Source organism: Puntigrus tetrazona, chromosome 10 (genome assembly GCF_018831695.1).
Source record: "Puntigrus tetrazona isolate hp1 chromosome 10, ASM1883169v1, whole genome shotgun sequence".
Lineage (NCBI taxonomy): Eukaryota > Metazoa > Chordata > Actinopteri > Cypriniformes > Cyprinidae > Puntigrus > Puntigrus tetrazona.
Window position 1 is genome coordinate 10,351,197 of NC_056708.1, and position 23,966 is coordinate 10,375,162.

At 38.5% G+C, this 23,966-nt stretch overlaps 5 protein-coding genes across 6 annotated transcripts; all 5 read left to right on the forward strand.

Annotated features, from left to right (window-relative positions):
* The first annotated feature begins 241 nt into the window (after positions 1-241).
* Positions 242-2,611, forward strand: rab1bb (RAB1B, member RAS oncogene family b). Its single transcript, XM_043249923.1, has 6 exons — positions 242-517; positions 825-897; positions 971-1,066; positions 1,151-1,246; positions 1,362-1,493; positions 1,922-2,611. Exons 1-6 carry the CDS (start codon positions 504-506, stop codon positions 2,114-2,116), a joined length of 606 nt encoding a protein of 201 aa, XP_043105858.1. The 5' UTR covers positions 242-503; the 3' UTR covers positions 2,117-2,611.
* A 791-nt stretch (positions 2,612-3,402) lies between these two features.
* LOC122352502 (gastrula zinc finger protein XlCGF7.1) lies at positions 3,403-5,639 on the forward strand. The gene is made up of 2 exons (XM_043249924.1): positions 3,403-3,626; positions 4,846-5,639. Exons 1-2 carry the CDS (start codon positions 3,566-3,568, stop codon positions 5,547-5,549), a joined length of 765 nt encoding a protein of 254 aa, XP_043105859.1. The 5' UTR covers positions 3,403-3,565; the 3' UTR covers positions 5,550-5,639.
* Positions 5,640-7,962: 2,323 nt separating this feature from the next.
* On the forward strand, positions 7,963-15,000 carry frmd8 (FERM domain containing 8). Its single transcript, XM_043250544.1, has 10 exons — positions 7,963-8,183; positions 8,626-8,713; positions 8,835-9,002; positions 9,547-9,648; positions 9,728-9,786; positions 10,400-10,566; positions 11,219-11,440; positions 11,532-11,805; positions 12,490-12,712; positions 12,844-15,000. The coding sequence occupies exons 2-10, from the start codon at positions 8,626-8,628 to the stop codon at positions 12,954-12,956; spliced, it is 1,416 nt and encodes a 471-aa protein (XP_043106479.1). The 5' UTR covers positions 7,963-8,183; the 3' UTR covers positions 12,957-15,000.
* Positions 15,001-15,177: 177 nt separating this feature from the next.
* vps51 (VPS51 subunit of GARP complex) lies at positions 15,178-20,474 on the forward strand. The gene is made up of 11 exons (XM_043250190.1): positions 15,178-15,501; positions 15,687-15,816; positions 15,945-16,091; positions 16,272-16,491; positions 17,114-18,005; positions 18,384-18,599; positions 18,678-18,761; positions 18,846-18,980; positions 19,107-19,228; positions 19,642-19,729; positions 19,822-20,474. The coding sequence occupies exons 1-11, from the start codon at positions 15,325-15,327 to the stop codon at positions 20,080-20,082; spliced, it is 2,472 nt and encodes an 823-aa protein (XP_043106125.1). The 5' UTR covers positions 15,178-15,324; the 3' UTR covers positions 20,083-20,474.
* Positions 20,475-20,649: 175 nt separating this feature from the next.
* tm7sf2 (transmembrane 7 superfamily member 2) lies at positions 20,650-23,966 on the forward strand. Of its 2 annotated transcripts, none has more exons than XM_043250192.1 (11): positions 20,650-20,797; positions 21,003-21,062; positions 21,143-21,339; positions 21,440-21,494; positions 21,943-22,137; positions 22,244-22,347; positions 22,634-22,753; positions 22,854-23,022; positions 23,092-23,172; positions 23,270-23,392; positions 23,622-23,966. In XM_043250192.1, the coding sequence occupies exons 2-11, from the start codon at positions 21,008-21,010 to the stop codon at positions 23,780-23,782; spliced, it is 1,260 nt and encodes a 419-aa protein (XP_043106127.1). In that variant the 5' UTR covers positions 20,650-20,797; positions 21,003-21,007; the 3' UTR covers positions 23,783-23,966. The 2 variants fall into 2 exon arrangements, with proteins under 2 accessions (XP_043106127.1, XP_043106128.1); XM_043250193.1 differs by having other exon boundaries at positions 20,720-20,797; positions 20,971-21,062.

Genomic DNA, 23,966 nt, shown 5'->3' on the forward strand with positions numbered 1-23,966 from the left:
TGTAAAATATATATACATATATAACCTTCACATAGACGCCTTAAAAACCACATGCTTGTTTGCATTGCAGTGCAAACAACGCACAAACAGACGTTTTATCTAAAAAAAAAAAAACGACATATTTTATAGTCATAAATCATAGATAACAGTTTGCATGTTTCCTGAATTCTGGCGACGCATGCACAAACTGCACGGATCCCACCACTAGGCGGCGAAAGCGGGTCGGATTAGCGGCGCATCATCATCCGTCACTGCCGCACCTGCGCGGCTGTAAAACCAGAGAAGAGAGGAGAGAGGAGGCGTAAAGTCAAACTGGGTAGATTTCACAAGCAGGTCTGGAAACGGTCCATATAGGCTTATCAAAACTCAGAGATCCTCTTTTTATTGCCTACTATTCCGGGCTAAACACTGGCTCGGAGTTTGCGGTTAGCCGGTGAACAGTAGGCGGCCCAGAGCGCTTCTACCAGCTGGACAAACAATAACAATCCCTTTGCTGTCACATCATGAACCCTGAATAGTAAGTCGCGAGAACTATAAATATTTATGACCTCTCGTAATTTCCTTTAACCTTTCGTTGGCAGGTCAGTCAAATTTCCTGTGCATTTGCTGTACAATTTATGCGATAATTAAATAATAAATAGCAAGAATTGTGCTACGGTTGGCACTAACAGCATTATGGTTGCAGGAATGCACAATAGTATGATATTTACAATAGTATGATATTAACGTTATTATTAAATAATAGTAGAATTATATTATAGTATTTAATAATGGTATTTAAAAATAAACATCTCAGAATTTTGTGTTTTTGCATATTTTCACAGTGACTACTTATTCAAGCTTCTTCTGATTGGAGACTCTGGAGTTGGAAAGTCTTGCATTCTATTGCGTTTTGCAGTAAGTGTTAGGGGTTTTTTTAACCGGCATGTTTGGATGTGTGATTGAAATATGATTGATTTTTCTTTTCCAGGACGACACCTACACGGAGAGCTTCATCAGCACGATCGGAGTGGATTTCAAGATCCGAACTATTGAGTTGGATGGAAAAACTATTAAACTGCAAATAGTGCGTTTGTAGACTTTAGAGTTCATCTTAAGCTTGCATTCTAATGTGAATCAGCAGTTAAACGAGTTATGTAAATGTTTACAGTGGGACACCGCTGGACAGGAGCGATTCCGCACAATTACGTCTAGCTACTACAGAGGAGCTCATGGGATCATTGTTGTGTATGATGTTACGGATCAGGTTTGTAAGACTCCTTTCTGAAAAATTCACATCTGTGCTTGACATATTTATGACTGCTGCTGATTGTTTACCTCTCAAATGTCCTCAAAGTTTAATGACGGTGTTTTTTTATTAGGAATCCTACAACAATGTCAAACAGTGGCTGAAAGAAATCGATCGCTATGCAAGTGAAAATGTCAACAAACTACTTGTAGGAAATAAGTGTGACCTCACTACAAAAAAAGTTGTGGACTACACTACAGCTAAGGTTAGTTGCTGGGGAAATAATGAACTTCCTTTTAGACTAGTTAAAGGAATAGCTCACTAAAAAAGAAAATTACCGCAAAGTAAACTCACCCTCAAAATGTAGATAAGTTAGTTTCACATTGGAACAGATTTGAAGAAGTTTAATATTATATCGCTTACTCAACCATTGATCCTCTGCAGTGAATGGGTCCCATCAGAATGTTTAAACCATTGTTTCTGGCCAATATAACACTTCATTTAATAATGCTTCCCCCAGTAAAAAAAGTAAAGTGTCTATATTATTGTGATGTTTTTTGTCATTCTGGCGGCACCCATTCGCTTCAGATGATCCACTGTTCATAGTTGCATTGCACTTCATAGTTATACATTAACTTACATCAACAGAAAACACGATTCTCTACAGACAGATTATTCCTTTCTTTTTTTCAGGAGTTCGCTGACTCTCTTGGCATCCCTTTCCTTGAGACGAGTGCCAAAAATGCCACGAACGTGGAGCAGGCCTTCATGACCATGGCAGAGGAGATAAAGAAGCGCATGAGACCAGGGGCTTCAGGGGGTTCAGAGAAACCTGATCTTAAAATCGAAAGCACCCCGGTGCAACAGTCGGGCAGCGGCTGCTGTTAGATCACTATTTTCTCAGGGAGCGTGATGAGCGGGACTGGACACTAAGGAGTATTGTGTAGAGGTGGCCAATGTGGGTATTAACGACAGACTATATCCTACATGGTGCTCAATAAAGTCTGAAATCATTACTGTTGTTTAACAAAAACATTCATGGCTCTTCCCACATTTTTGTTGTGTTTGAAAATAAGATTAAAGCACAGGCACACACTGATTCAGGCACTTGCCTGAAAAATGAAGGTGAAAATGTCCAGATCACTGTGTTAATGGCTGTTAACATTCACAACTGACCCAATCATAAGAAAATTCATAAACAATGAACTTGGATTTGCAACTCGTTAAAGTGGTGCCTTTTCTTGTTCATGCTTTTAAGAAGATCAAGTGGTTGCGTGGTCATTGCTGGCATTGTACATCAGCATGTTAAAGCAGGGACTCTCCAACGTTCTCATTTGGAGTACTGTGGTTCTGTGAGAATAAACGATGTTGTTTTGTGTGTAATTATTTGCTTCTTTTCATTTCTGTGTGTGTCTGTAACTGCATTATTATTATATAAAACGGGAAATTTACCTGGAAATTAAACTCATAATTGATGTCGCTATCTGTTGCTCTTGTTTAAATATCCTTAAAAACATATATATAAATATAAAGTGAGTTGGTGGGACGGCTAGATAGCTTTTAATGATTAAATATGATAAATATGTTAAGAAGGTAATAACCACCATTTATTTTAAGGTGTTTTTCATTTGAAAAGGTAAATAATCATTTAAATCTGGATAGAAATCTGTACATAACTGTGTGTGTTTGTGTGTATATTGTTGGACTTTAAAGGCAGTCCTGCCTTGAACTGCCTAACTCTCAGAACATCCCATGCTGTCTTACTGCAGGTACACACAAAGCTAGTTCTGCTTTTGTGGTTCCACTCACATCCCGTTTTGCTCCACTTAGTAAGTCACACACACACACACACACAATCTATACTTCTGTATCATTTTTGTCTTCTAGTAGCAAGCGCATTTCATGGCACACAGCATATGATAAAAGATATGATGAATAAAATGAGATGAATAAAACGAATATATGAGTACAATGTCTAAAGTTCTTATTAAAATCCACTATATATATATATATATATATATATATATATATATATATATATATATATATATATATATATATATATATATATATATATATATATATATGTTTTTAAATCATTTACTTTCTGCCACAGTACACACGCACACACGTTGTTGATGTGTCATTGTTATTTAAACATCCATTCTTATTTACGTGAACTGAATCTGTGTAAAAATGTGTTTGGGACACCTCCAATTCACACCTTGCTATCGACATTCACAGATTTAAGCCACTCCCACAGAAATTCACTATTTATGGCAATGATCACTGCGACTGTTCAGATTCAAAACAACGGTGTGTTTTACAGCTACAAGAATGGAAAATGTGCGCAGGAGTGATGCACGAAGAACGACAAATAAAGATACTGAAGAGCAAGGTTGGTATCCGTTCTTGAGATTTTCTGAACTTAAACTTGAACTAACATAAAGTTAGAAGAGTTAGAAAGGTTAGAAAAATATATTTTGTTTGTTCGAGACGAAATTTTGTATACTAACTAAACCGAGCGACGACGTTGCACGCGGACTCCGTAACCTCGGCTTGCTGTGCGGACCAGGCCCTCAGTCCTCGTTGTCTCCTGATGCCGAAGGCCGGGGAGGAGGACGCCGCAAGCGGTGTTCGAGGAAACGGAAGCGCTGTAAACGGGCGGGTGTCCGTGCTAGGCTAACCGCTAACCCTAGCCGGCCGGCACTCCCCTCCGTCTTTCTGTCCAACGCCTGTTCACTTGACAATAAGATGGACTACATTCGACTTCACCGAACTACACGGCGTGAGTATAGGGATTGCTGCGTCTTTGTCTTTACGGAAACGTGGCTCAGCGATACAGTTCCGTACACCACCGTTCAGCTAACCGGGCTAACCGTATTTCGTGCTGACAAGAAACGCTGCACTCTGCGGTAAGACTCACGGTGGTGGCGTGTGTGTCTATATCAACACGGAATGGTGTAAGGACTCTGTGCTTATATCTAACTGTTCACGGACAACTGTCACGGACATTTACACCACACGCTGCATCCGCAAAGCCCACAACATAGCACAGGACCCCACACACGTTATTCGCACTCCTGCCATCTGGAAAGAGGTACCGGAGCATTCTGGCCCTCACAACCAGATTGCTGAACAGTTTCTTCCCACCAGACTCCTCAATAACCACACCTGAATGGACTACTTCCATAAGCATTTTTGCACGTCATATTTATTGATGTTGTTGTATTTTGTGTTTTTGCACTGATTTTGTCTTTGCACTAGTTTGCACTAGTCTGCACACTTTGCACTTTATGTGGCTAAGACACTGTCTTAGCTCAGTATGCGAGTTCTTTTCTATTGTGTATTTTTGTTGTAAGTGTGACTTCATGTAGCACCAGGTCCAGGAGAAACGTTGTCTCATTTCACTATGTACTGCACAGGTATATGTAGGTGAAATGACAATAAAAAGCCACTTGACTTGAAGTTAGCAATGGCTGGATTTTAAAAGCAAAGAACATATAATAAATGCACAAGGTGTGAGAGTTACTTACTTGAGAATGGCAGAGATTTCATAAAGGTCTATTACTTGTATTTAATTCCATATTTGAATTAACAAATTGTGCTCATTTTAGACCTGAGGGAAACTGGAGAACTGAACGACGGAGAGAAGAATCATTTGACAACAGAACAATCATTCAGTTGCTCGCCGGCTGAAAACAACAAATCGGGAGCCAAAAAATCATTCCCCTGTCCTCAGTGTGGAAAAAGCTTTGCACAAAAAGGAAACCTTAAGATTCACTTTAGGATTCACACTGGAGAGAAACCTTTCGAATGCCATTTGTGTGGCAAGAGTTTCAGGGATACAAGAAATCTCAGAGATCACCGGCTCTCTCACTCTGGAGAAAGAGCGTTTTTCTGTGATCAGTGCGGCAAAACGTTTATGTTTGCAGCACACCTGAAGAGACACCTGAGAATCCATACAAACGATAAGCCGTACTTGTGCTCTATTTGTGGACAGAGTTATTCACGCATGGACCATTTTAAAGAGCACCAGAAATTACATGCCAATGTGCGAGCGCACGTGTGCTCCGAGTGTGGGAGTTCCTTTAATTTAGCCAGCCACTTGAAAGACCACCAAAAGCTTCACACGGGAGAGAAACCTCACAAGTGTTCACGCTGCGGAAAGTGTTTCACGCAGTCAGGATCTTTGAAAAAACATGAGATAATTCATACAGGAGTGAAGCCATACATTTGCCAGTCATGTGGGAGAGCCTTCTGTCAGTCAAGTGCACTGCTCAGTCATATAAAAAAGCTTTGCTCAAAGTTGACGCAGTGAGAAAAAGAAATACTGCACAAAAAGAAATCCACGAAGTGAATCATACAATATTTGTACTGATGAAGTTTGATTAAAAAAAAATAAATACAAGTGGTCTAGCAATTCATTCAAACTCAATATGCTGTAATTTTCTAGCTTTTTTGGAGTAGCGAGAGCATAAGAACACGCTCTTTCAGTATGACTGAAGTTACCTACTATCTCTTTAAAAAAAAAAAATACTATCTTGATCTGTTCACTTTTTTTATTTTTTTGACTAGACCATACATACCCCCCAAAAAACATGAAACAAAGAGGAAGAATTAATTAACAAAATTAACATTTTCTTGACCAAAATATCCAAAACAATATTTTAAAAATGCTGATTAAAATTAATGAGTACCTTTTGTGTGATAAACATAAGAAACATCATACCATAACTTTTTGACATAACTACAGTTCCAGAAGACGTGGGGTACTGTTTCTAAGAGCAAAAAGAGCAGTTTACATTCCTTCTTAAACTTACAAAGAAAATATTTAACAGGATATAATTTTGAAAGAGATTCATTTTACCTTGTTAGTTACAAAACTTGTAACAATGTAGTAAAATGGGTAATAAACCAGTTTCCCACTTAAGGTTTCTAACAAATTTAGACCAATAAGCAAAAAAAAAAGCTTTGTTATTTTTAGTCTGTGAAAGTATCAGTTAGATTAACTAATGGTTATGTCAACCAATTTCGCATTTCTAAATAAAGAAACAATATTAGGATTAATTGCATAGAGCACAAGAGAAAATTCCATGGGAGTCACAGGAAAATTCAAATATACAAGAAACTTGTCTTAAGATATCTTTGAGCATTAAACCACTGATATACTAAAACAATAGCCTTATTAATCCAACTCTCCAAAAATAAATGAAAAAATACACTTTTTTGCTTATACAGAATATAACAATCGTTCCAAAAAGAATAACGCTGCAGAGAAAAATTATGCTTGTAGATCACTTTCCAAGCCATCAAAGCTTGAGCGTGAAAGGCAGATATAGTTTCACTGGCAATTTCTCAATCTTATAATCACACATAAAAAAAAAAAACCCAAGTTGGTCAAAGATAAAATTAGGGGAAAAAAATCCACAAAGAAGGTTTATTCAGACAAAAATTTTACCAACTAATTTTGAGAGAACTATTTAAGTCCAAAAAGTCAAACCCACCATTTGTAAGGAGATTTATGACAAAAGATTTATGAATATAGTGCACGTGATTCTTAAAATTATTCATAAAAATTAAATAAAGCCTGATAATAATTTAACAGTTTTGTGTCTAAATAGAAGCAGCAATATAAGAAATTCCTTCTGCTTTTGATAGAAGAACTCTACCTCTATAGGACAAGTCCCTTAACAACCAAAGAAGACGGGGTTAATTTTTTTACACTAGCCTTAAATAATTAACAGCTTTTTTCACAGGAAGACCATACAAAGATAAAACTGAGGAATTTTTTAAAGGCTAACATTTTTTAATATTGAGGTACAAACCTGAAGAATTAGAAAACAAGCATTAGAAAATAGTTTTAATTGCATGATGAACTTGGGTCGATTTAAAACAAAACAAAAACAATCATCCCCTAGTTGACTAATTAAAATACTTCTACCAGCAATATGAAGTCCTTTTAGTTAACTATCCTTAATAAAATGACTGCAATTAGAAAAAGTTTTGGTTTCTCTTCTACACTAAATATATGATTCGCGAATTAAAGCACTCCTTATTATCATGGGCATATTCATGTCAAACTGAATATGTCATAATAAAATGTATGCTTTTTATTTATGTAATAGTACAAGACATTACAACAGATTCCTTATCCCCATAACTGCCATAACCCCCAATTTCCATTTTGTAAATGCAAAACCAATTTGTAGTGGAATAACAAAACAATTTATGATTTGTAATTCAAAATGTACCCCGGCAGTATGCGGTGATTATTAAAATAACTTCAAAAACATCTTTGTTTAGTTTATGCAATCCAAAGCAGCAGATGGCGTTTAACTCTTGCCAATGATGAGTAAAGGATGAATCACGTGGACCACTAACCCTAGAACCAGACCAAAACGAATTAAATCCTAGAGTGGAGAAGAGAGTCTTCTAGTATGAAGCCCATTGACTTTATGAATCAGCAAAGCAGACCAAAATGCAGAACCTATTTCTGAACTCTAGCGTTTAAATCTCATTGCGGAGATAATAAAAATGATCTATTATGAAAAGTAAATCACTTTTACTTTTTTTTACGCGTAAGATTTTTGGTTTTAATTTTATTTTGTTTTTAGCCTTTTTGCATTTATCAAAAGCAAAGGCATTTCTATAATAAAACATCCAGGATTATGCAAGTGTTTTTGAGGATAGTTTCAGAAAGTGTCCCAGTGTTTGGGCTGTGTGGCGCCCCCTGCCGGCGGGCGTTAGCGCGGCGCTCCGGCGGTCGTGAGGCGTCTTCCCGGTTGTCGCTGATCTCTCTGGTGGTGGGCGCTGTTTTAAGAACATTATCCAGCTGCGCTGCCTCTGCCGTCATACTCCCAGCTTTTATGTGACTTAATCCCAACAAATACTGTTGCCTTTTCCGCCTGCTTTCATCAAGAAAGAAGCCTCTGAAACGAAGGACGGTGTCTCGGTATGTGTGTCGTTTGGCGTCCTGCTTGTTACTAGAGTAGCTAGCTAACGTTAGCCAGTTAGAATAGGGACGTCATCTGCATTTTCTTTTTTCTTCTTATTCCTTACTCGTTTATTGATGGTATTATCGCATTCTAACCAAGTACAGCAAACAAGGTTTACATTTAAGGTTTAAACAGCGAAAACAAACTGTAAAAAAAAAAAAATACAGTGCACCAGGAACTTAAAAGTTGCTGCGTTAGCTTTCGGTGTTTTTTTTAAACTTGTTTATGCTTACGACTGGTCATTTTGTTATAAAAGCTGCTAGCAAACTGACGTATTTTTCTTCTTTTTGTATTTAAAAGTTTTGGTTTTAGTTTGTATAGAATATACCAATAACTACTGGCAATAAAAAAAAGCCGTATGTTTCCTTCTCAGTAGTTGTGTGTTTGTTTCTGGATTAGATGGAGGGAGATGATGACGACTTCCCCCCTGAGCCATCAGAGAACTCTCTTTCCCAGCGAGGAAGTGTGGCTTCCTCAGTCACCAGGGGTTAGTTCTCTACCCCTTTAACGTTTCCTCTATTGATTTGATCTCACCAGACTGGAGGTCCTGATCTGATAATGCTCGACCCGACACGATCATTCATTTTTTCTGTCTTGTGTTTCTCCAGCTCAGGATTTGCTGGTGTACTTGGCGAGTGACAGTGCGGTGCACTTGACTTTGGAGGGTCTTGGCTGTATGAATGCGCTGGAGCTCGGCCGCAATGTCAGAGAAGCCCTCAACATTCCCAATGCCGCCGCAGATGTGTTCGCTTTCTGGTTCTGCTCTCCTTTGCTTGGTAGTGATTGTTCTTTTGTGCTCTGGTCAGATGTCGTGCTGATACAGAATTTATGACCTTTTCGTTTTTAGGGTATGAAGAAGGGCAAGCGCAATGATGGCATTTACAGTCACTGTTGCTGATTTGCAAGCGAAGTGTAGGAAGGGGACTTCAGGAAGTGCTCAGGCTGTTAAAGTCACCCGCTGGCATTTTTTGATGTCTTTTTAAAACAAAGGCAGCTTTTTTTCCGCTGTGATTATGAACATTGTATTTCGTAGCTTGTCAGTGAATTATGGCTCTGGGTAGTAAAATGCCGCTTCATTTGAAAGCAGGTGATGGAGATACTACTAATCAAAGTACCGGCTTTTCTGATAAGATGCACATTATAATTGAATTCGGTGATTTGCACAGCCCTAGATGTTTGTTCTAACCTTTAGTCAGACATACAGTCTTATTGATTAAAAGATTAAATTGGCCCCGGCGTTTGATCATCATATTTTTTTTATGGAGTCCTTATTATTGTTTGACACCTTTAGTCTAATTTTGTTTTGATATGTTTGAACAGACTTGCAGTTGAAGCCTAAACATTTGCCCTACAAGCTTTGTCGTCAGTGGCAGGACCTGCTGTACCGCTTTACCGAGGCCCCCCCAGAAGATATTTCTCAAGGTATGTTTGTTTATTTGTCTTTGCAAGCTTTCACTTGAAATTTTACATTTTAACAAAATAACATATTTATATTTTTCAGATGAGCCATGCCTTCTATACAAAAGAAATGTTTTTTATCCCAAGGCAAAAGAATTTCAGGTGTGTGCATTTTTTTTTTTTTTTTGTTTGTTTTAGTATTTGAAATTTTATATTTATGGAAAAATTTAGATATTCCTTTTTTTTTTAATTATTCACCCTCATGTATTTTCTTGTGTATGTATGATAGTGGAGCATGATACAGTTCTTTCAACTGCACAGCAAAAGAAGATATTGCTTGTCATGTTATGCAATATAATCCCAGAGAGGTATTGCGCAAACGCCAAAGCCACATGTGCAATGTCAAATGCCTCGCTAGGCATGTACTTTACATCTTATCAAAGACTTTGGACTTGATTGAGCATTTGTGTGTGGAGTTATTAGGCTGGTTAGTGGAGGTCAAAAAAAAGGATTTATGTTACATATCAATCATATTGACATGCAAAGTCTTTTATAATTCCTAATGTTACCTCAGACATGCAGTGTGCACAAGGCCTTTGACTCAAAGACCCGTGTAGCCTACAGTATTTCTAGTATTTCTGATAATAAAATTTTAATTTATTAACTTAATTTGGAAATATTGATTTTATCAAACATTTTTTTTAAATGAACTTTGTTTTGTGATTCCATGATGTGAATTTATGTTGTGTAACATATTTTCTTTTTGTGATGTCAGATTGAGGATGAAGGAGTGTTAAGGCTACTTTATGACGAGGCAAAGATGAATATCTTGGAGGGTCGTTACCCCTGTGACCCAGAACACTGGCTGACATTGGGAGCTTTGTCCTGTGCTATTGAGCTGGGGACCGGGCTTGATGACCAGGCTCTAACAGCAGCAATCAGGTGCCCTTCTCTGCTCTTACATCGGTGATTAAAGGGTTAGATCACCCAAAAAATGAAAATTCTGTCTTTCAAACCCCGTAAGACTTTTGCTCATCTTCGGTAAAACAATTTAAGATATTTCGATGAAATCTGAGAGGTTTTTTTTGACTGCCATTCACGAGTATGTCTATAAATGGGTCTTAATATAAAGGGTATCTTAATTTGTGTTCCAAAGATAAATACTGGCTTAGAACGACACAAAGGTGAGCAATTTTTGGGTAAACTATGCCTTTAATCGAAAGTTGAGGTTTCACTTCCCTTTTTGTCAGATTTTTTTTTTTTCAGTTTTTCTCCATTCATGTTTATGTATTTACTTAGCAGATGCTTTTATCCAAAGCAACTTACGAAAGAGGCACAGAGCAATTAGTCAAAAATAGAAACCATAAAATATGCCAAAAATAGTTATAATACACAATCCCAGATTTATTAGGCAACTAGGTAAGGAAACAAGTTACTGTAACTATAGTAATTGCGTAAGTGTTGCATTTTGAGTTCTTTTTATTTTAAATATCCTGATTTTATCCTGATGTTTTTTGGGGGGTTTTTTAAATGCAATTTCTTCCTATAATGAATTAGCTGACTATTACAGTATAATTTATTATCTAATTTGCAGAGAGAAGAAGCTGTCCTCATTTGTACCGGCCCATGCTGCATTAGGAGGAGGAGGATTTCTGTCCACACTAAGGGGGAGAGGTGGGAGGAATGCAGAGATGGAGCAAAATCTTACAAAGGAGTATCGTTCAGTCATCTCCTCTGCTGCCGCTGCCTCCAGTCAGGAGCCCATCGCTTTGCTGCGCCAGTACCTCAGGAGCTGCCATAACTTGCCTTACTACGGGTATGATTACTGCAAGTAGAAAGTTGTTCAAATATGAAGTGTCTCAGCCTTACATATGTGCATTATTTTTTATATATATTTATTTTTTCAGATGTGCTTTTTTCATGGGTGAAATAGACAAACCAGCCCAGGGTCTCCTTCACAGAGGTGGCCGTAAGGCTGTGAGTGTGGGCATCAGTCTGGAAGGAGTGTATGTCATGGATGTAAAAGAGAAGCACGTCCTCCTGGGTCTGAAGTTCAGTGAACTTTCCTGGGACCACAGCTATCCAGAGACGGAGGGAGACTCGCATATACTCTGGCTGGAGTTTGATGGGGAGGAGGCTGGGATGTCTGTCAACAAATTATTAAAGATTTATTCAAAACAGGTGAGCACATAATAGCTGCATTTCTTATGTTGGGGCCAAAAGCCCGACAAAAACCTTGGGCCAAAGTGGGCCAGCTGGGGCTAGAGGAGTGTTTATGAACAAAGGCATAGGCAAGTTTCACCACGCCTGGAGAGCCTCAGCGCTGTGGATCATTTCACAAAGTTAACAGATAACACCAGCGTTAAAGACTTTTTTTTTTTTTTTTTTTTTAAATAGATAGCTTTCAGATAGCGAGTATTGAAATCACTTCTGTTTGAGATCCGATGGGAATTATCACCATACTAAGAAAATAGTAAAATAAATATTTATAAGCGTGGCAAAAGATATGCTTTATCCATTAGCATAGTAAACATGGTAAATACAGCCACTTGAAAAATTGTTGTTTTTTTTGGTAGCATTGTCATAATTTACACAAAAGACAGTCTTCCTTCAGAAATACAGTGACATAAAAACACCCACGATTGGGTTTGATTTTTAAATGTGCGTTACGTGTTCATGTTTATTCAACAAAGCCTTTTGGAAAATCGCCACAGCACAAATTAAACAGAGACCAACTTCATTACTCCTCATTAGCTGTGTTTGTAGTTGGCAGCACTAACCAAACCCATAAACTTAACTTACACATGCGGACCATACACATGCCTCCGATATAACTGTATATAAGTACTTTGTTTTGTCCTCTAGGCTGAACTAATGAGTGGTCTTATTGAGTTTTGTGTGGAGTTGCGCTCTGTTGGCGAGCCAGCAGCCACTGGTACTGACGGTGGGGTCACACCTTCCCAAGAACCTCAGAGTCGGGAAACCAACGAGAAAACCCGGGAGCGACGACAGGGAAAACTGCGCAGACAGAACAGTGTGGTCTGTAGCCGAGTCCATTCACTCAACACCATCAGCTATGTTGATGACGGTAAGGCTAAAATTGCATTGGTGCTATGGACGCACTTGGTGTTTAATTGTTCTGCTCATTAACTTTTATGGTCTACATTAAAAAAATAATACTGGGACAAAGCTCATTTTAATTTACTGCCTTCATTTCAGGCAAAGAGATTAAACGTCTGAAGCCCAAAAGAGCTGCTTCTTTCTTCACACGACAGGCTCAGCCTCCCACTTACTCGGCTGTTCAGGTGACTGAAAGTTTGGAGCAAGGGTGACCCCCGGCTTCTACACTGCCCTCTTCTACCCGGTGACCAAAACTACATCTGTCTATTTAGATCCTCAGAGACGGTGCAAAACCATCTGAATAGACAGATCGGACCAAGATCACAGACTGAAGAGCTAAACCAGTATTTATAGATAATTTGTGCATTATGTCACAGGTTTAAGTTAGAGCTTTCTATGTTGACCGTTAAAAAAACGAATGTGAAATTTGCTTCAATGATGCTGTTCTGGTAAACCAACTGCAAGATATTTTGGTGCAAGTGCAAGACTCTGAGACACGATCCTGAGCTCTGTTTAGGTCACTGTTCTGAATGTAGATTTTACTATGCAACCATCAAACCAAACTACAACCCAGTGGCTGTAAATCAAGAGTACAGTAGTCCAGCACTTTAATCCATGTCACTAATACTGCTAAAACTAGACCTGCTGCACCAAAGCAAACAGTCAATGCCTCTAGTATAGGACAACCACTCCTATTTACAATACCAGGGCTGCTGTCTGTGGCAAAGCATTGCAAAGACTGAGATTATGACATTCTGTGCTACTTGTCTGCTGAATGTGTGTATTGATTTTTCCTGTTTGTTAATTACAGGGCTTGTTTGCATATGCAGACTTAATATTTGTAACAAGATGATTTTTTTTCTTGGTGTGTTCAGTGGTGACCAAAGGTAAATCAAGACTCGACACATTGAGTGCAGTTGACTGTAGTAGTGGTACCGCTATCTTGCTTTGGAGAATAGTATCTTTCTGATGGTGTGCGTGTAATGCACTGCTGAAAACAATCCAGGTCGTATGCGAGCGTAATCTGCATTTGTAAAGCAGAGAGAACTTTATTTAATACGTTGAATCACCAGTTGCGTAGGTGCTTGATGATCTATAGGTGATGTATGTCATTTCTGTTTAGCGATGCTCAGCGTTGTACTGTATTTCCAGTCTTTTAGAGCGTGAATGTAACTAACTATATTTCTTTTTACAAAAATAATAGGGCCTGACATTAACATTTGATCAGAAAATGTGTCACAGGAAGTTATTTAATCATAACTTCTGATCCTGAACTAAGTTATTCACGTTTTGGCATCGTTACCAATCAGTTTGGGAATTTTGCTGATGCTCTGACTTGTAAAAAAAAAAAAAAAACCTAAATGAATGAATTTGTTCGTTATACCTCCTGTTTTGGTAATTAATGTCAGCGCACTGCTTTTTTTACTAATTACTTGTTGGTTCTTAAACATTAAAGTACCTGCCAAAGCTTAAAGTCAAGCCCTGCATTAACAGGTCATCAGTTACCAAACACGATTCTGTATTTATCAATGCATGACAACTGATGTCTTAAGTTGATTTTGTGGTGTGCATGTGTTTGTAAATGTTTCTTTAACTGCTTACATTCAGTCACGTTTAAAAGTGTGAACAATGAAAACTGTCATCACAGAAGGAAAAGAAAAGAAACGGCCAGCTGAATGGTGCAAAACACCCACTGCATTTCTGTAATTATGCAAAATGCTTGTCAAGATGTTAACCCTAAAATGCTTTTTCCTAGACTTTCTGTACCGTATTATATTTTCCACTATAACGCTAATCCAATGTTTATATTTCAATCTGAACATCTGTCACACACACACACACACATATATGAACCTACTAACTGTGCTGTAGATAGTCACATCTGTGTTATAGAAATATTGAATCTGTCAACACTAATTTAAAGTGCCTTTTTTTACATTTAATCTGTTGAGTTTTGCTGTCATCTGTCTCTTGAAATTGTATCTCCACTATCTTTTGTTGTTTCTTAGGTTTTATACACAAGTTTCACTACTGCAATTTTGTGACTGCAAGATTAACTAAAACCATTTATATGCAACATTAAACCTTTTTATTCCCGCTTTGTACTAACTCCTGGCATCTCTATCAGTAAATTCTGTATAATGGATTTTCTATTAATGTTTTATTTAAACGAACTATGCCTGTAATAAGGTCTTTGACGTGTAACAAAATTACATCCCGAGAAGAAAAGGAACGAAATAAATATAACAAACTAAATATTGTGTATATTTCCATGCGTGAAAGCAGTGACCAGAATTTTTTGCTTTTATAAGCGTGTACCCTTTACGTTATTTACATATATAATAATAATAATAATATTTTACTCTTACGTACGTACAGTATAACTCGCCTCCAGACCTTTATTTTGAAATACTCTGCAGTAACGCCATTTTGGATCCGATCGGCAGCCCCATCAACAAACTGAGCTGGCAGGTTGCTACCAGAGCTCTGGCAACAGATGTTTTGTTGACATCTGTCATTCATCCATGAGATAAAGTCCTGTTTGCGCTGACATTAGGTTATAGTTGAACTGTGGTAGAAATGAGTTCAGCTACAACCCCACCGGATTCGGACCCGACCCGGCGACGCCGGGTTCACAGTATGCTGAAGCTGTACTACGGCCTGAATGAGGAAGGAAAAGTCGCAGAACAAGTGGAGTCTCTGGATCCGTGTGATATCAACGGACCGCATTTCGACCCAGAGGTTTATTTAAATAAGGTAATGTGATGAATAATGACACATAGCAAGTGGTTATTGTGTGTTTTACACGTCCATGCACACTGTGGTTTTATTCAACGTTTCAACCACAAATAAATTATTCTCCCATATGTGACTGTATTTTTAAGGTTAAAAGGCTAAAATGTATTGCGGCTGGCCATTGAGATGTCTTTTATGTGTTTTAGTTAAGGAAGGAGTGTTCTCTGGGTGAGCTGATGGATCATGAGAGCTGCATGGTGAAACAGATCAGATCTCTGGACAGTGACATGCAAACCTTGGTTTATGAAAATTACAATAAGTTCATCTCGGCTACAGGTTAGTCAACCTGTGAAAGTTGTTGAGATTTTACTCTTAAAGTCGCTGTGAATTAGTAACAGGCTTGTTCTCATTGTCGTGGAATGGTGCTGTTTGGCTTATATTTAAATTTAGTTGTCTCTCCACAGACACAATCAGAAAAATGAAGAATGATTTTAAGAAGATGGAAGATGAAATGGACTGTTTGTCTGCGAACATGGCCGCTATTACGGAGTTTAGTGCCCGCATTAGTGGGACATTGCAGGACCAGCATGCCCAGATCACTAAACTATCAGGTATGAATATTAATGTGATATAAATGGATCACAGTAATAATAAACGCCTCTGCCATTGATCGGCAGTATAACAACCATTATGCCTTCAAATCACATTAGGTGCTTTCATATACATCTGATTCAAAGGTAAAATTTAATTCTGCCTACACATAAGCCATGCATCTTTCATCTTCTCTATAGGTGTTCACACTCTCCTCCGTAAGCTCCAGTTCCTGTTCGAGCTCCCAGCAAGGCTCAATAAGTGTCTGGAGCTGCAGGCCTATGTTCAAGCAGTGAGCGCCCACCGGAAGGCACGCTGTGTACTGCAGCAGTATAGTCATATGCCCTCTTTCAGGGGCATCCAAGATGACTGCCATGTCATTATGGAGCAGCTTGCTCAACAGCTGCGGCAGAAATTCAGGTCTGTGCTGAGGGATGCCATGGCATCTTTGTATTGGTTAAAAAAACCCACAGTGGCTGTGTAATATCTGGTAGAATTTAGTGCAAGTCCATGCAAGTTCAGAGGTTCAACCTTAATTTTATGAAGCTATAAGTATACTTTTTGTGCGTAAAAAAAAAAAAAAAAAAAGAAAAGCAAAATAAGGACTTTATTTGACAATTTCATCTCTTCCATGACAGTCTTCAAAAGCATGTTCACAAGAGTACAACAATGCACATGAATGAAGTTATTAATTTTATCTAAAATAGAAATAAAACATATTAGACTTTTTATTAAACATAAAATTAAGTTTGCACAGTCACATGGACTGTTTTAGTGATGTCATTACCACCCTTCTGGGCATTAAACATCTCAATTGCGTTGCTGTCTAGGCAGCATCAGAAATCTTGAATTTCATCAAAAATATCTTAATTTGTATTCCAAAGATAAATGAAGGTTTTACGGGTTTGGAATAACATGAGAAATTAATGACACAGTTTTCATTTTTGGGTGAACTAACCCTTTAAAAATCACTGACTTGAGTCAAAATGCCTCCTAAAAAAATCTAATTTTAAATACTTTATTAATTTGTGTTTGCTTGCAGGGACGGAGGTTCGAGTGCTAAAGACCTGTCTGAATGCGTAGAGCTTCTTCTGCAGTTGGACGAACCCGCAGAAGAACTCTGTGACAAATTCCTCAGCCATGCCCAGTCTAGGTTGGAGGCGGATCTCCAGGGACTAGAGGCGGAGCTTAAAGACTCTGCGGTTACCGATACCGGTGGAGGCTTGGTTCAAAAAACAAGTCCTGGATCAAATCCTGTATCTCCTTCTAGTTCTTCTACGACCAATCCGTTCCTCTCTTCTACAGCCGGAACAGACATTCTTGAATTCATAGATCGAGGATGTAACGAGTTTGTCAGCAATCTCTGTTTAGTCATTGCCTCCTATCAAGAATTGTTTATCAACCGTCCACAGGATGGAGAATTAGCTTCAAAAAACATCCCAGAGATGGCTAATGGCAAGCTACACATCTTTGTGGACACTCTGGCTGCTAGATACTTCTCTCTAGTGGAGCGGAGGATACAGGAAGAGAAGGGTGTGGGTGATAACTCTCTGCTAGTGAGAGCCCTGGATCGCTTCCATCGCAGATTACAAGCCATATCCAAGCTACTTCCAGGGTCGGCAGTGCCCAGCCAAGGAACTGAAATAGTGGTGCGGGCAGCAAGAGAGAGAATCAAACAGTATCTGTCTGCCTTACAAACCTTCTACCATGACAGCCTAACTGATGTAAGACAGGCTTTGGCTGCCCCTCGTCTATCAGTGGGAGGGGCCGGTTCATCAGGAGGCGGGGCTTCAAGTAAAGATGCCACACCTAGTCTGCCAGAACTGCTGACATCTTTATCAAACTTCATTCTGAATCAGTTAAAATCTGTATTAGCATCAGTGCATCTCTTCACAGCAAAGGACATCACATTCTCCAACAAGCCCTATTTTAAGGTAAAGAATAAAGTGTATATATCTAAGTTATGTATATAAACGTACCAGGTGTAGGATATTTTAGTATAGGACCTTCTATTTACAGTAAACCAATGGTTTTCCTCGCTTCACACTTGTGATCTTCGGTGACTAAAACATTCTCAGTAAACCGCTGTACATATAAGAGAGAGAATGAGTGTATTATCCTGTTGCTTATATTAGTATTTGCAGACTACCACTTGGATATATATTTAGACATTATTAAAGACTTGGGGCTGATATGTAGCTCTATCTTCTTATTCATTTACTATGTTGGTGTTACTATTTTTTGGGATAACCATGCCCATGGTTTTTTTCCCCCTATTATCTTTTCTAATACCTCTCGTATGTTTCTCTCAGGGTGAGTTTTGCAGTCAGGGTGTGCGTGAGGGCCTGGTGGTGAGCTTTATTAAGTTCATTTGCCAATCGTCTCGTCAGTACTGTGAGAGCGCAGGGGACAGAGGAGGATCCACCCCTCCTGCTCTGCTTCTGTTGCTCTCTCGTCTCTGTCTAGACTATGAGACCTCCACCATCTCCTACATCCTCACGCTGACAGATGAACAGTTTCTTGTACAGGTAATCCATACGCATCGCATTCTGCTGAAACAAACTTTCTAAATACACTATTCAAATCGACCTTTCTTCTCTGAACAGCACCACACTCCTGTCACTCCAGTTACAGCGCTTTGTTCAGAGGCCAGAGAAGCAGCTCAGAAATTACTGAACCACTATGTGAAGGTAAGTAAGTGAAAACCTCAGCTGTATTTCGGGCTAGGATTGCTCATGAGGAATATTTGTTGAGCGGGTTTTGTTTTGATCCAGGTTCAGGGATTAATCATCAGTCAGATGCTGAGGAAGAGCGTAGAAACAAGAGACTGGGTGAACACCATTGAACCTAGAAATGTCCGGGCTGTAATGAAGAGGGTGGTGGAGGATACTACCTCTATTGATGTACAGGTGATGCACGAAACATTTGTTTCGTATTTCGTATAGAAAAAACATATTCTAGATATGTAACATGATTTAAATCTATAAAAATATAAGTCCTTAACTAATTGTACTTTTTGCGCACATGCTTACTAGGTGGGACTGCTTTATGAGGAAGGAGTGAGGAAAGCACACAGCAGTGACTCCAGCAAACGCACCTTCTCTGTGTACAGTAGCTCAAGACAGCAGATCCGCTACGCACCAAGCTACACTCCCAGGTGCACAATCGCTTCACTTTTTTATAACAGGCATTTGAAAAAGCAACATGCACCAACTATTTTTCCCATATTGAGAGTAATTCATAAATCTTTAAGCAAAAGAGAATTGTTAGGGCCTCCCTGCATTTTCAGGCAAAATGTTACATGTTAAAAAAAAAAAGTTCATCTAATAATATTGTATTTATATTATCATATAATATTGCTTTTAATATTATCCATAATATTTTTTTTATTTGTTTAATGTTTTACAATTTTAATAATGCAAAAATAATATTTAGATTATTACCATTGTATTATGTTCATTTTTCTTTTTTCTTTAGTTGATCACATGCCTTAGTTCTGTAATGATGTAATGGAATATACGTAGTCACACAGAGGATATTGTTTATAATTGTTTATATTTCTTGTTCCAGTGCTCCAATGGACACAAACTTGCTCAGTAACATTCACAAGCTGTTTTCTGAGAGAATCGATATCTTTAGCCCAGTGGAGTTCAACAAGGTAGAAAACAAGATGATGTTAATTATCTATTTAACAAACTGACTAATGAAATTTTTTTCTGTCTATATAACCAGTTTTCTATCTTGTCCTAGGTGTCTGTGCTAACTGGTATAATTAAGATAAGTCTGAAGACATTCCTCGAATGTGTCCGTCTCCGTACTTTTGGCAGATACGGACTGCAGCAAATCCAGGTGGACTGCCACTACTTGCAGATGTACCTGTGGCGGTTTGTGTCTGATGAGAATCTAGTGCACTTCCTGTTGGATGAGATTGTGGGAAGTGCCGCCCATCGTTGCCTGGACCCATCTCCAATGGAGCAAAGTGTCATTGAGGTTATCTGTGAGAGGGGGTAGAGTGGGCATTTTTCCTTAAACAAGTTTGCACGTAACTGAAACTGAACTCAACTTTTGGACAATACTAATACTTGTCAGTGACCTTAGAGCTGGATTGAGATCACCAAACCTTTTTTAGCTTTCATTTCATTAAAGGCTATGAGTGTGTGGACATTGGGTGCTAAAGGCTTAAATGTTATTGTCCTAAAATGAACACAACATTGAACATAAAATAACCCATTTATTTCATAACTCTAATCGCTGTATATTATAGGTAAAATATTTCTGTCTATAAAAAACAAATCCGCGTGTACGAAAATTGTTTTATTGTTGATTTCTCAATTCATCGACTGTGAAGGCTGTTCAATCTGCATTAACTGGATATTTAATAAACGTAATGTACATAAAGAAAATCATTGCGTCAAGTTTCTTGGGAGGAAATACCCGCATCCTTAACTCTTGTTATTGAATGCGCTGTAATATGAAGCCAGAACAGATGCTATCGCCATTGGTCAGGAAAACATTAGGGGCGGTTTCAGCCGCTCGTCTCTGATTCTGATTGGTTCCCTGGTTGTCTCTCCCCACTCTTCTGACAGCAGGGGTACGCGCTGATTGGTCAGCTTGCTCGAAGGCATACAGCGTGTTCTGAGCGCAGGCGTCGCCTCAGTCATCAGGCATCTACAGTAATGATGAGCGCTTTCCATACACTATAACAGTACGTTTGCGGGAAACAGAGGTAAGAGAAACATACGCTAAATATATGTACGTATTAATACGTTACTGAGGGGTTAATTAGTTGATTTAAAGTAAACGTGACGTTACAAGCGCGTAACGTATACTAAACAATTACCGCATTTAACAAAAATTTAAATAATAGACATTTCTTGTATGCTTTAAATGTTTTGCCAGCCATGCTAAGAACTCGTCTTTGTCCCGAACAGGCGAAATGAAGCCTAACAAGCACAAAGCGACACCTGAAAGGGAATTTGGAGGTGCTCTCGGTGAGATACTATTTGTTGTATATGTGCATGTGTTTGTGTGCGTGGCTTCTGTGCCTTATCTGTCCACCTCACCTGTCCAGGTGCCACCTGTATCCCTGTGTTCCTGCCTCTGACGGTCCTGTACCTGCTGAGTGTGTGTCGCTCTCCAGCAGCCAGTGTCCTGCAGTGGCCTCCTCCTTTAACCCCCGCAGCACACTTATGGGACCCTTTGGCCGCGGTCCTCATCGTAGGTTGGATCACCCTGCAGAGTTTTCTCTATCTGCTGCCCATAGGGAAGGTGAGATAGTGTATAGTTGGTTTCCTTGAAAGACAAATTCGGTTATTTTCTGAAGATATTAAGATATTTTCAGATATTAAACTGATTTATTTGTTAACAGGTTTCTGAAGGATTGGTCCTGAGAGATGGATCCAGACTTAAATATCCCATTAATGGTAATATATGCTGTCTACCTGTTTGTAATGTTATACAAGTAATGCTATTAATACATTTGTCTTTGAGTCTTTGACACAAATTAAACACAAATCGTCTTTGTTGACATGATAATCTTTGACCTCCTGTCCTTGGTTTTACCACCTTTTAGTGTACATACGGAGTAGGTAGAGTTCAAACTCCATTTGTCAGTAAACTCTAGCTTTCCCTTATATCCGGACAATGCTTAATTTCTTTGTTCATTTAAGTTTAGCATTGTTTCATTATTTAAGTCTGCATTTTTACAAAAAAATAATTATAATGCAGATTCGGTGCTCAAGATAAACTTCTGATTATTATCAGTGTTGAAATGAGTTGTGCTGCTTAATATTAAATTAAAACCTTTCTAAACCTATTGAAAGGTAGTGTATGATATGACTTTGACCTGATTTTTACATCTGTATTTCTTAGGTTTCCATGCCCTGAGCTTTACTGCTATCCTGTTGCTAGTATGTCTTGGGCTGGGAATGCCACTCGGGTATCTGTTTGAGCTGATCTTGCCTCTGGCCGTATGTGCCATCGGTGTGTCCTACCTGTTGTCTATGTACCTGTATATACGCTCTTTCTGGGCATCTCAGCATGCTTTATCAATTGGAGGAAACACAGGTTAGATAATAAGTTGTGATAATTACAGATCATTTACAGTTATTGTCCGATTTTCCAGATATGCTTCTACTTAGAAGTCTCTTTGAAGTATTTGTCAACTTTATAGGAAATCCTCTATACGACTTCTTCATGGGCCGGGAGCTCAACCCACGGATTGGAGACTTCGACTTGAAATATTTCTGTGAACTGAGACCTGGATTAATAGGCTGGGTAAGAGTCACAACAGATGTTTACGTGTATGTAAATAAATATGCACTTGTTTAAAGGTTTGGTTTTGGTAAGTTTAAACTGTAATATTGTACAAATTTAAAATAACAGTTTTCTACTTTAAATCTAAAAATTAAATTTGCTCCTTTGATAAAAAGCTGAATTTTCAGCAACATTACTCCAGTCTTCAGTGTCACACAATCGTTCAGAAATCATTCTAATATGCTAATATCCAATTTCGAAGCATTGTAACCCACTTTATCTCCTAATTTGCATTGGTGTTTTTCAGGTGGTAATAAACCTGGGGATGTTAATGAAAGAAGTAGAGCTAAGAGACTCTCCATCTCTTGCCATGCTGCTTGTCAACGGCTTCCAGCTCCTCTACGTGACAGATGCCCTGTGGAACGAAGTATGAGAAAACCAGTCTATTCTGTAAATATATACATGCATATATTAATATAGACTAAGTTCCAAATGCACCCAACTTTGCCATATGCGTGTGTCTGCAGGAGGCTGTGCTTACTACTATGGACATTGTGCATGATGGATTTGGGTTTATGTTGGCGTTTGGCGATCTGGCCTGGGTTCCCTTCACGTATGGTCTTCAGGCCATGTTTCTGGTTGTGCACCCACAATCGCTTAGTACACTCGGAGCAGCAGGGATTATTCTTCTAAATGGTAATCTAAAGCCTGTTTGACCAGCAATTTTCTAACCACATTTTCTAACCTTTTTTAAATCTTTTGCAGGAATTGGTTATTACATTTTCCGGAACTCCAACTCTCAGAAAAATCAGTTCAGAAGAGACCCCACACATAAAAGTGTATCACGTTAGTAATACTTTTGATATGCTAACTTTAGTGAATTTTTTGGCAAATTATGGCTTCCAGATTAGTATAAATGAGGAATTTTCTCATCCTTTCTTAGACCTGGAAACCATTGCCACTGCAACAGGAAAGCGTCTCTTGGTTTCGGGTTGGTGGGGGTTTGTCAGGCACCCAAACTACCTGGGGGACCTTCTCATGGCTCTGGCGTGGTCCCTGCCTTGCGGTAAATTATAATTTATTTTATAGTTATCATTCCTTCAACACTCCTACATGATAATAATTGTTTACACAGACTAGGGTTGCCAGGTCTACATAAATAACTAGCCCAATAGCCAATAAACATCCCACATATCAAAATATTTCATGACCAAAAAAATGTTTTTTTTTTTTGGTCATCAAATCATAATTGCACTGTGAGTTAATCATTTGTTATTCCAACTTTTTGCCCTTAGGGATGTCACATATTCTGCCTTACTTCTATGTCATATATTTCACTATTCTGCTCATCCACCGAGAGGCCAGAGATGAGAAACAGTGCAGAGCCAAATACGGACTGGCCTGGGACACGTACTGCAGACGAGTGCCCTACAGAATAATCCCTTACATTTATTAATACAGACTTGATGTGTTCAACCAGTGGACGTGTCCTTATCAGCGCAGAGAACCAGACAGGACAGAATATATGGCATATATTGTTTTTATTTGCATCGTAAGGTTGCTTTCTATTCATTCAAATGTTTTTAAAATATGAAAAATATATTGTATTATATTATTAAAAACATTTTTATTATCATCAA